The sequence below is a fragment of the Hyperolius riggenbachi genome, chromosome 3 (genome assembly GCF_040937935.1).
Source record: "Hyperolius riggenbachi isolate aHypRig1 chromosome 3, aHypRig1.pri, whole genome shotgun sequence".
NCBI lineage: Eukaryota > Metazoa > Chordata > Amphibia > Anura > Hyperoliidae > Hyperolius > Hyperolius riggenbachi.
The window spans coordinates 212,768,911-212,780,963 of NC_090648.1; the positions used below are offsets into that span (position 1 = coordinate 212,768,911).

Here is a 12,053-nt window from a genome sequence, read left to right on the forward strand (position 1 = left end):
CTTGTTTTTTTCACCACCAATTGGGCTTTTTGGGGTTGATATTTGTTTTCAGTAATTACTTTATTTTCTGTGCATTTTAAAGGGAAAAACAAGGAAAAAATGAAAAAATACACTTTGTGCAATTTCATCCCCTATAGTTTTAATATAAACACTGCTACTGTACATAAAACCCACACATTTTATCTGCCTATTTGTTCTGGTTATCACAAGATTTTAATTATGTCCCTAGAACAAAGTATGGTGGTGACAATATAGTATTTGGAAATAAAGGTGTATGTTTTTTTCCACTATTTTCACGTGCACGTGCACAGGTGGTCGTGCACACGCACAGCGGCAGCAGCACTGTCTGACTTATAAAAGGGTCCTGGAGCCATTAAAGGACTTACGAGGCGAAAGTAAGAAAAAAAGTTAATCACCTGCCTCACCTTTTAACCACTTGAGGACCTAGGGCTTTCTACCCCTTAAGGACCGGCCACTTTTTTTCCGTTCAGACCACTGCAGCTTTCACGGTTTATTGCTCGCTCATACAACCTACCACCTAAATGAATTTTGGCTCCTTTTCTTTTCACTAATGAAGCTTTCTTTTGGTGCTATTTGATTGCTCCTGCGATTTTTACTTTTTATTATATTCATCAAAAAAGACATGAATTTTGGCAAAAAAATGATTTTTTTAACTTTCTGTGCTGACATTTTTCAAATAAAGTAAAATTTCTGTATACATGCAGCGCGAAAAATGTGGACAAACTTGTTTTTGATAAAAAAAACCCCATTCAGTGTATATTTATTGGTTTGGGTAAAAGTTATAGCATTTACAAACTATGGTGCAAAAAGTGAATTTTCCCATTTTCAAGCATCTATGACTTTTCTGACCCCCTGTCATGTTTCATGAGGGGCTAGAATTCCAGGATAGTATAAATACCCCCCAAATGACCCCATTTTGGAAAGAAGACATCCCAAAGTATTCACTGAGAGGCATAGTGAGTTCATAGAAGATATTATTTTTTGTCACAAGTAAGCGGAAAATGACACTTTGTGACAAAAAAAAAAAAAAAAGTTTCCATTTCTTCTAACTTGCGACAAAAAAAAAATGAAATCTGCCACGGACTCACCATGCCCCTCTCTGAATACCTTGAAGGGTCTACTTTCCAAAATGGGGTCATTTGTGGGGTGTGTTTACTGTCCTGACATTTTGGGGGGTGCTAAATTGTAAGCACCCCTGTAAAGCCTAAAGGTGCTCATTGGACTTTGGACCCCTTAGCGCAGTTAGGCTGCAAAAAAGTGCAACACATGTGGTATTGCCGTACTCAGGAGAAGTAGTATAATGTGTTTTGGGGTGTATTTTTACACATACCCATGCTGGGTGGGAGAAATATCTCTGTAAATGACAATTTGTTAATTTTTTTTTACACACAATTGTCCATTTACAGAGATCTTTCTCCCACTCAGCATGGGTATGTGTAAAAATACACCCCAAAACACATTATACTACTTCTCCTGAGTACGGCGATACCACATGTGTGGCACTTTTTTGCACCCTAACTGCGCTAAAGGGCCCAAAGTCCAATGAGTACCTTTAGGATTTCACAGGTCATTTTGAGAAATTTCGTTTCAAGACTACTCCTCACGGTTTAGGGCCCCTAAAATGCCAGGGCAGTATAGGAACCCCATAAATGACCCCATTTTAGGAAGAAGACACCCCAAGGTATTCCGTTAGGAGTATGGCGAGTTCATAGAAGATTTTATTTTCTGTCACAAGTTAGCGGAAAATGACACTTTGTGAAAAAACACAATTAAAATCAATTTCCGCTAACTTGTGACAAAAAATAAAATCTTCTATGAACTCGCCATACTACTAACGGAATACCTTGGGGTGTCTTCTTTCTAAAATGGGGTCATTTGTGGGGTTCCTATACTGCCCTGGCATTTTAGGGGCCCTAAACCGCGAGGAGTAGTCTTGAAACGAAATTTCTCAAAATGACCTGTGAAATCCTAAAGGTACTCATTGGACTTTGAGCCCTTTAGCGCAGTTAGGGTGCAAAAAAGTGCCACACATGTGGTATCGCCGTACTCGGGAGAAGTAGAATAATGTGTTTTGGGGTGTATTTTTACACATACCCATGCTGGGTGGGAGAAACACCTCTGTAAATGACAATCTTTTGATTTTTTTACACACAATTGTCCATTTACATTACATTTTTGCCCCCTAACTGCGCTAAGGGGCCAAAAGTCCAATGAGTACCTTTAGGATTTCACAGGTCATTTTTGTTTCAAGACTACTCCTCACGGTTTAGGGCCCCTAAAATGCCAGGGCAGTATAGGAACCCCACTAATGACCCCATTTTAGAAAGAAGACACCCCAAGGTATTCCGTTAGGAGTATGGTGAGTTCATAGAAGTTTTTATATTTTTGTCACAAGTTAGCGGAAATTGATTTTAATTGTTTTTTTTTCACAAAGTGTCATTTTCCGCTAACTTGTGACAAAAAATAAAATCTTCTATAAACTCACCATACTCCTAACGGAATACGTTTGGGTGTCTTCTTTCTAGAATGGGGTCATTTGTGGGGTTCCTATACTGCCCTGGCATTTTAGGGGCCCTAAACCGTGAGGAGTAGTCTTGAAACAAAAATGACCTGTGAAATCCTAAAGGTACTCATTGGACTTTTGGCCCCTTAGCGCAGTTAGGGTGCACAAAAGTGCCACACATGTGGTATCGCCGTACTCGGGAGAAGTAGTACAATGTGTTTTGGGGTGTATTTTTACACATACCCATGCTGGGTGGGAGAAATACCTCTGTAAATGACAATTGTTTGATTTTTTTTTACACACAATTGTCCATTTACAGAGAGATTTCTCCCACCCAGCATGGGTATGTGTAAAAATACACCCCAAAACACATTATACATGTGTGACACTTTTTTGCAGCCTAGGTGCGCTAAGGGGCCCAACGTCCTAATCACAGGTCATTTTGAGGCATTTGTTTTCTAGACTACTCCTCACGGTTTAGGGCCCCTAAAATGCCAGGGCAGTATAGGAACCCCACAAGTGACCCCATTTTAGAAAGAAGACACCCCAAGGTATTCCGTTAGGTGTATGGCGAGTTCATAGAAGATTTTATTTTTTGTCACAAGTTAGTGAAAAATGACACTTTGTGAAAAAAAAAAAAAATCAATTTCCGCTAACTTTTGACAAAAAATAAAATCTTCTATGAACTCGTCATAAACCTAACAGAATACATTGGGGTGTCTTTTTTCTAAAATGGGGTCCGTTTCTGGGGTTCCTATACCGCCCTGGCATTTTACGGGCCCAAAACCGTGAGTAGTCTGGAAACCAAATGTCTCAAAATGACTGTTCAGGGGTATAAGCATCTGCAAATTTTGATGACAGGTGGTCTATGAGGGGGCGAATTTTGTGGAACCGGTCAAATGCAGGGTGGCCTTTTAGATGACAGGTTGTATTGGGCCTGATCTGATGGATAGGAGTGCTAGGGGGGTGACAGGAGGTGATTGATGGGTGTCTCAAGGGGTGGTTAGAGGGGAAAATAGATGCAATCAATGCACTGGGGAGGTGATCGGAAGGGGGTCTGAGGGGGATCTGAGGGTTTGGCCGAGTGATCAGGAGCCCACACGGGGCAAATTAGGGCCTGATCTGATGGGTAGGTGTGCTAGGGGGTGACAGGAGGTGATTGATGGGTGTCTCAAGGTGTGATTAGAGGGGGGAATAGATGCAAGCAATGCACTGGCGAGGTGATCAGGGCTGGGGCCTGAGGGCATTCTGAGGGTGTGGGCGGGTGATTGAGTGCCCTAGGGGCAGATAGGGGTCTAATCTGATAGGTAGCAGTGACAGGGGGTGAATGATGGGTAATTAGTGGGTGTTTAGGGTAGAGAACAGATATAAACACTGCCCTTGGGAGGTGATCTGACGTCGGATCTGCGGGCGAACTATTGGTGTGGGTGGGTGATCAGATTGCCCGCAAGGGGCAGGTTAGGGGATGATTGATGAGTGGCAGTGACAGGGGGTGATTGAAGGGGGGCAGTGCCAGGGGGTGATTGATGGGTGGCAGTGACAGGGGGTGATTGATGGGTGATTGACAGGTGATTGACAGGTGATCAGTGGGTTATTACAGGGAAGAACAGATGTAACTAATGCACTGGCGAATTGATAAGGGGGGGGGGTCTGAGGGCAATCTGAGCGTGTAGGCGGGTGATTGGGTGCCCGCAAGGGGCAGATTAGGGTCTGATCTGATGGGTAACAGTGACAGGTGGTGATAGGGGGTGATTGATGGGTGATTGATGGGTAATTAGTGGGTGTTTAGAGGAGAGAATAGATGTAAACACTGCGCTTGGGTGGTGATCTGATGTCGGATCTGCGGGCGATCTATTGGTGTGGGTGGGTGATCAGATTGCCCGCAAGGGGCAGGTTAGGGGCTGATTGATGGGTGGCAGTGACAGGGGGTGATTGATGGGTGATTGACAGGTGATCAGTGGGTTATTACAGGGAAGGACAGATGTAAATAATGCCCTGGCGAATTGATAAGGGGGGGGTCTGAGGGCAATCTGAGCGTGTAGGCGGGGGATTGGGTGCCCGCAAGGGGCAGATTAGGGTCTGATCTGATGGGTAACAGTGATAGGGGGTGATTGATGGGTAATTAGTGGGTGTTTAGAGGAGAGAATAGATGTAAACACTGCGTTTGGGTGGTGATCTGATGTCGGATCTGCGGGCGATCTATTGGTGTGGGTGGGTGATCAGATTGCCCGCAAGGGGCAGGTTAGGGGCTGATTGATGGGTGGCAGTGACAGGGGGTGATTGATGGGTGGCAGTGACAGGGGGTAATTGATGGGTGATTGACAGGTGATCAGTGGGTTATTACAAGGAAGAACAGATGTAAATATTGCACTGGCGAATTGATAAGGGGGGGTCTGAGTGCAATCTGAGCGTGTAGGCGGGTGATTGGGTGCCCGCAAGGGGCAGATTAGGGTCTGATCTGATGGGTAACAGTGACAGGTGGTGATAGGGGGTGATTGATGGGTGATTGATGGGTAATTAGTGGGTGTTTAGAGGAGAGAATAGATGTAAACACTGCGTTTGGGTGGTGATCTGATGTCGGATCTGCGGGCGATCTATTGGTTTGGGTGGGTGATCAGATTGCCTGCAAGGGGCAGGTTAGGGGCTGATTGATGGGTGGCAGTGACAGGGGGTGATTGATGGGTAATTGACAGATGATTGACAGGTGATCAGGGGGGATAGATGCATACAGTACACAGGGGGCGGGGTCTGGGGGGGGGTCTGGGGAGAATCTGAGGGGTGGGGGGGGGGTGATCAGGAGGGGGCAGTGGGCAGGGGGGGGGGGGAGATAAAAAAAAAAAATAGCGTTGACAGATAGTGACAGGGAGTGATTGATGGGTGATTAGGGGGGTGATTGGGTGCAAACAGGGGTCTGGGGGGTGTGCAGGGGGGGGTCTGAGGGGTGCTGTGGGCGATCTGGGGCAGGGGGGGGAGAAATCAGTGTGCTTGGGTGCAGACTAGGGTGGCTGCAGCCTGCTCTGGTGGTCCCTCGGACACTGGGACCACCAGGGCAGGAGGCAGCCTGTATAATACACTTTGTAAACATTACAAAGTGTATTATACACTTTGTATGCGGCGATCGCGGGGTTAACATCCCGCCGACGCTTCCGTATAGCCGGCAGGATGTTGCGGCGGGCGAGCGGTGACAGGCGCCGGCGGAGGATCGCGTCACGGATGACGCGATCGCTCCGCCCATGCCCCTACAAGGACCGCCGCCATTTGTCTATACGGCGGTCCTTGCGGGGTGCACTTCCCGGCCGCCTCTGTGCGTTAGGCGGTCGGGAAGTGGTTAAGGCACGGAATGGATCTTTTGCAGATACTGATCTTTTGCATGCGTACAGCATATTTGTGTGCAGCATCTTGCAAAGATTTTTATCTGATGGGGAGTTCAACTCAATAGAATAGACTGTGTAGGTATGGCTCTCATACTACATGAAAGGGGGTAAAATTAGTCTGTGATCTTTTATTTTCGAAAGACTTTTATCTCAAGTGTGTACTTAGCTTAACATATTACATTTTGTTTTATACCTCACTTCAAGCAAATGTGTAGTGTCCTAAAAAAAGATACTCCCCTACGGCAAGGGAAGGCTCTGGATCCTTCCTGAAGCCTTCCGAGGATCCCCGAAGGTGTAATCAACCAGTTGGTCCAACACCTGCAAACTCAGGTGACAGCGCTGGAATGAGGAAGCCGTAAGAGGAACAGGAAGGCTCTATGGGATTCAGAGCCTTCCCTCTCCATAGGTGAGTATATGCTTCCCCCCCCCCCCCCCCCCCCCATCTGATCATGCCCCTTTTGTGTTCTTTTGCCATTCTGTGAAGCCCCCTGGCCCATTTTTTTTTTTCAGCAAAACTAAAGTTATACAAACCTTTCATTAGGGATTCATTTTTTTCTCGCAACATTTTGATTTCAGAGGCCATTGTAGATATCTGTATTGGGGGGAAAAATTACAGTGCATGGTTAGGAGTAGGATTGGCTTGCTTAAGCTTAATAGCGCAAACTTAAAGTGACTCTGTAACAAAAATTACAACGTTTTTTCTACCATCCTACAAGTTCCTAAACCTATTCTAATCTGTTCTGGCTCACTGCAGCACTTTGTACTATCACGGTCTCTGTAATAAATCAATGTATCTTTCCCCTGTCAGACTTGTCGGCCTGTGTCTGGAAGGCTGCCAACTCTTCCGTGCTGGTCTGTTCCTCTATGCACACTCCAGTGTGTGTTTTATTTACATAAGCCAGCAGCTTCTCTGCTATTTTATCAGTGATAGAAGAGAGCTGGATTAAAATCCTCCTCTGTTAGGCTGTGAAAGTAGCTGGCTGACACATACTGAGGGATTACAAACACAGGCACAGGCAGAGCTGTCTGCAAGAAGCCTGTAATGTTCAGTGCATGAGAGAAGAAGGGGACAGAAGGTAAACACACAAATGATCTTTTGAGATTCAAAAGGAAAGCTGTATACAGCCTGCTTGTGTATGGATGTATTTTCTATGTGTGGCCATATTGTACATCAATCTACTTCCTGTTTTGGTGGCCATTTTGTTTGTTTATAAACAAACTTTTTAAAACTGTTTTTGACTACTTTTAATGCGGTGGGGAGCGGCGAAATTGTGACAGAGGGTAATAGGAGATGTCCCCTAACGCACTGGTATGTTTACTTTTGTGCGATTTTAACAATACAGATTCTCTTTAAAGATTTTCAGGACAAATGCAGTTTAAGGCTTGTGCATTTGTGTATGAGTTTGCATTTTGCCTTTGTGTTACTCATACGCCTGCCTTTTTAACGAGAGAAAAATACATTATTACTTAATCTGTTTTTGTGAAAATGCATGCCTTTGCAGCTCCATAGCAAAGCATTGTATGTGATACACATATTGTATGTGGGGGAAAAAGGAAATTGCTGTGCATTTTTAAATGCATATAAAATCTCATGCCAATGTGATTTTTTGTGTGTGTGTGTGGCCCATAGACTTACATTATGTGTAATTTTGCATGTGGTTTTTGGCTATGTGGCAAAATGCATGGGATTCTAATAAGTGTGCTCCCTTCCTTTAAATGATACCCGAACTGACATGTGACATGATGAGATAGACATGTGTATGTACAGTGCCTAGCACACAAATAACTATGCTGTGTTCCTTTCTTTCTTTCTTTCTCTGCCTGAAAGAGTTAAATATCTGGTATGCAAGTGGCTGACTCAGTCCTGACTCAGACAGGAAGTGACTACAGTGTGACCCTCACTGATAAGAAATTCCCCCATTTTACCTATTTCTTGCTCTCAGAAGCCATTTTCTGCTAGGAAAGTGTTTTATAGTTTGAATTTCTTATCAGTGAGTGTCGCACTGTAGTCACTTCCTGTCTGAGTCAGGACTGAGTCAGCCACTTGCATACCTGATATGTAACTCTTTCAGGCAGAGACAGAAAAAAAGGAACACAGCATAGTTATTTGTGTGCTAGGCACTGTACATACACATGTCTATCTCATCATGTCACATGTCAGTTCGGGTATCCTTTAACCTTCCTGGCGGTAACCCCGAACGTAGTTCGGGGTAAGCCGCGCAGGAGGTTTTCTCAGGCCCCGCTAGGCCGATTTGAGTAATTTTTTTTTTGCTGAACGCAGCTACCACTTTGCTAGCTGTGCCAGCACTTAGATCGCCGCCGCCCCGCGCCGATTCGCCGCATTCCGCGTCGCAGCACAGCCCCCCCCCCGACCCCTGCGCTGCCTGGCCTATCAGCGACAGGCAGCGGCAAGGGGTGGATCGGGACTCCCTTAGACATCACGACGTCCATGACGTCGGTGACGTCATCCCGCCCCGTCTCCATGGCAACTGGGGAAGCCCTCCAGGAAATCCCGTTCTTTGAACGGGATTTTCTGATCGCCTATCGCCGGAGGCGATCGGCGGGGCTGGGGGGGATGCCGCTGAGCAGCGGCTATCATGCAGCGAGCCCTAGGCTCGCTACATGATTTAAAAAAAAAAAAAAAAAAAAAAAAAAACGGCTGCACTGCCCCCTGGCGGTTTTTAATATACCGCCAGGGAGGTTAAATAAATATTTCATGTATTATTATAGTGGGAGCTAATTTCTTGCAGGAACTGATTTATATTCCTTTCCACACAGAGGTCCCTCCAAATGCTTTCATAATAGTAGTACATCACCTCTTTATCCATGTTCATGAAAACAATTGCTGTGTGGCATATCTTGGAGACGGCATTTGCTCAGCCACTCTGTAAATCCAACGTCAATGTGCATTTTATATACAGTACACCACTTCATGGAATTGGAGTTGTAAGCACAGAGGTGTGTGTGTCCGCTGGGCTGCCTGCGCAGGCAGGCAGCCTTTTGACCACTGTTCAGGTCTGCATTCTGCAGGTCTCTGGAAGAGAGACCTTTTGTCAGTTGTGCAGCTTGCTGCTGAGGAATTTGCATATGTTTGTCATGCAGATTGCCTAGCCACATCCCTTGTGGGCTTGCTCTATAAAGAGCTATGTTTCCCACAGTAAGTTGCTGGTCATAAGAGTTAGTCCTGTGGAACACTCGCCTGGAGTGTCAGCCTTGCTCTTTGTTTGAAGATTAGCCTAGAGTAATTCCTGGGACTGCACTAGGCAGGTTTCCCTAGTGCAGTTAGGATTGCTTATCTGTTTTGTTTGTCTGTTGCGATTGTCCTGTCCCAGCGGTGGTCGACAGGAAATCGTTCTGTGTGTCTGGGTGCTAACCGGAACAGCGGTTGTTACTGGTAGCCCCTTCTGATTTGTTTCTCTGGATCGCACCAGCCTCTTGCGCTAGTGCTGTGGATTCTTCTGGTCTGCTACTCTGTACTTGGATCGCACTAGCATCTTGCGCTAGCGCTGTGGATCCTTCTGTTCTGTCTTCCTGGATCGCACTAGCCACTTGCGCTAGTGCTGTGGATCCTATCGCTCGCTTATTCCTGTTTTCGTGTGTCTGTCTTGTCTGCTACGAACGCTTGCTGGAGGCTCGGTGAGGTAACCGTTAAGCAAGCGCTCGCGTCCTCTGTTTCATGTTTGTCTGTCGGTGGTTAGTTAGGCGTGCTTGTCTCTGTTGTGCTTATCACGCGGGGACCACACATAAACGCGTGCACTGTTGCGAATGAGTGCGGTGTTCGCGTTTAGCTAGCGTTTGTTATTTTCCGTATCTTCTCATTGTATGATTTGCTGTGACTTTGCTACTCTCGTGCTCTGCCTTGCTGTAGCCTTGTGTCACCTCTGGCAATCGCCTCTCTCGCGATTGCGTTCCTACTTCATATCTGCTGTTGTGTATGCACCGTCGCGGGTTGGCGACTAGTTTGGTGCACACACATACAATCTGTCTCTGTGCTCATTCTCTTCCGCAATCGCTTCTCTTGCGATTGCGTTCTCACTTGGTTTCTTCTGTTGTGTGTCCACCATCGCAGGTGGCGGCTAGATTGGTGGACAAACATACATTCCTCATCTGTGCTTATTCGGTCTTGTGCCACTGTTAGCAATCGCCATCTACGGCGATTGCCTTCTCGCTTTGTCTTCCTGGTTGTGTGTTCATCGTCGCAGGGTGGCGACTAGTTTGGTGAACACACATACCCTCTGTCGCTTTGATCTCTCTCTTTCAGGGCTATCTTGCCCTGCGTTTCTTACCTTCGTACAATTCCTGTCTGGCGTGTGTGGTAGGGCAGAGGAGCTGTTCCTCTGCACTCCACAGCTCCCCCTGTCGACAGGAATTTCCCTCTACAGGTGCATTGCACCTTTTGCTGGGTTCCCGCAAATTACACGCTTGTGGAGGATTTCCGCAGTGTCAGCGCACGTCTTGTGCGCTGATCATGGAGATAATTCCACAATCGTTACTGTGTGTATATATATATATATATATATATATATATATATATATATATATATATATATATATATATATATATATATATATATATATATATATATACAGAAATTATGCAGCCAGGGAAGACATTTATTTATATCTGTTATGGAAGCATTTGGGGGACCTTGTTATTGTGTAATATACACTGAAGTTGGACTTACACTCTATGAAAAAGCTCTAGAAGGAGGAACTGCATGACAAAGAAAACTAAGGTAACCTTGTCATAGAGGAAACCTGTCATAGAGATTGACTCTGAAGTAACTATACGGAGGAGCAGAGAGAAAAAGGCGAGAGGGGACTAATTGTAGCGCTGCATTCTAAAAAGAGCCACTGAAGAAGTAAACAGACCCTTGTAATAACAGGCATAGAAGATTTAATGTAATACACTATACTTTTTGTGTTTTTTCCTCCAACTGTCTCTTTAATGCATGGACATCTCTTTCTTCTGGTCCTCCAGTAAGGCTCTGTTGGTCCTCTTGTTGCTCCTTGCTTATTTCCTTAGGATCCTCTTCCTTACTTCTAATGGAATTCAACACATTCTGAAAGAAAAGTGATACAGCATCCTTTCAGGACATGTTATGGGCTTGCTTGTCAATAATAATCAAATTTGAAGCATTGTTTGCTTTTCTCAAGCTGTTTATGGCCAGTCTTAAGTGGACAATGGGTATACAAGAACTGACTGGCCCTGCAGGCAAGATCCACCCACAATCATGGCTTGCTGTGTACCCCCAATTCTACCAGCAGAATTCTGTATTTACTCCTCTAGTCTTAGCAGTAGTACACATAATACATTTTGGCCACTACTTTTATTTGTGTTCGGCAGTCTAATGTGTGTACAGGTGTCTAATGTTGGAAACTACCACTACTGTGGCTCAAACTGCAGTATGCAGCAAAAGTCCTCCATGTCACCTTACCCCTATCTTTCCCAGAGTATAGAGAAGGCTTGTCAGCACAGGACCAGTGTGTCTGCTGAAGGACAGTTAGTGAAATGGTACCCAAAATGATCATGAACAGTTATTTTGGATGAAATAACTCTAATAACACTCGTCAGAATCCTCCTATCTGTACTGAGTTAAACAAGTCACAGATGTCCATGATTAGTCAGATGTTTGGGTATGATCCAATAATTGGCCAGGCTGTGCAGCAACTGCACTGTGAATAGTAATCTTTGGCTTGACTGAAATTGGGCAAAAGTTATCTCACATCTATAACATTTTTCTGATGTCCTGAATAAAGCCTCCCACTTGCACCACTTGTGATTCTCTGTGATTAAATATCTATACACAGCTCCTCATGTTTGGACAATGAGATAAAGTGCTGATTTGCACAATGATATGCCGAGACTCTCTGCATGTAGATACTGCACCTCCCATACAGTAGCCAATAAAAGAAATGGACTCTGCAATCTAAAAGTCTACATTTTAAAGATTTAACACAACACAGCATGCTCTAATAATATGAATCGGTTTGTGATTTCAGCTGAACTGACTGTGGATGCAGAGCTTATCTAAAAAGTGGATGAAAAGGATATTATTTTAAAATGTACTTATTTTCTTTAAGGTATTCATTTTGTATCCAAGTATCGGTAGGTACTAATAGGTATATATTCATTTTGTATCCAAATATCGGTA

The 12,053-nt window shown here is 44.9% G+C and overlaps 1 protein-coding gene across 3 annotated transcripts in view; it reads right to left on the reverse strand.

Moving 5' to 3' along the window:
* Window positions 1-12,053, reverse strand: part of LOC137563335 (rootletin-like) — a 149,912-nt gene that overhangs the window by 6,325 nt on the left and 131,534 nt on the right. For 2 of the 3 annotated variants that reach the window (XM_068275673.1, XM_068275671.1), the window contains exons 28-29: window positions 10,815-10,961; window positions 6,430-6,490 (exon numbers count right to left, since the gene is read on the reverse strand). In XM_068275673.1, coding sequence (XP_068131774.1) covers window positions 6,430-6,490; window positions 10,815-10,961 — 208 coding nt within the window. The remainder of the gene's footprint in view (window positions 1-6,429; window positions 6,491-10,814; window positions 10,962-12,053) is intronic. The other variant, XM_068275674.1, reaches the window with a different exon arrangement.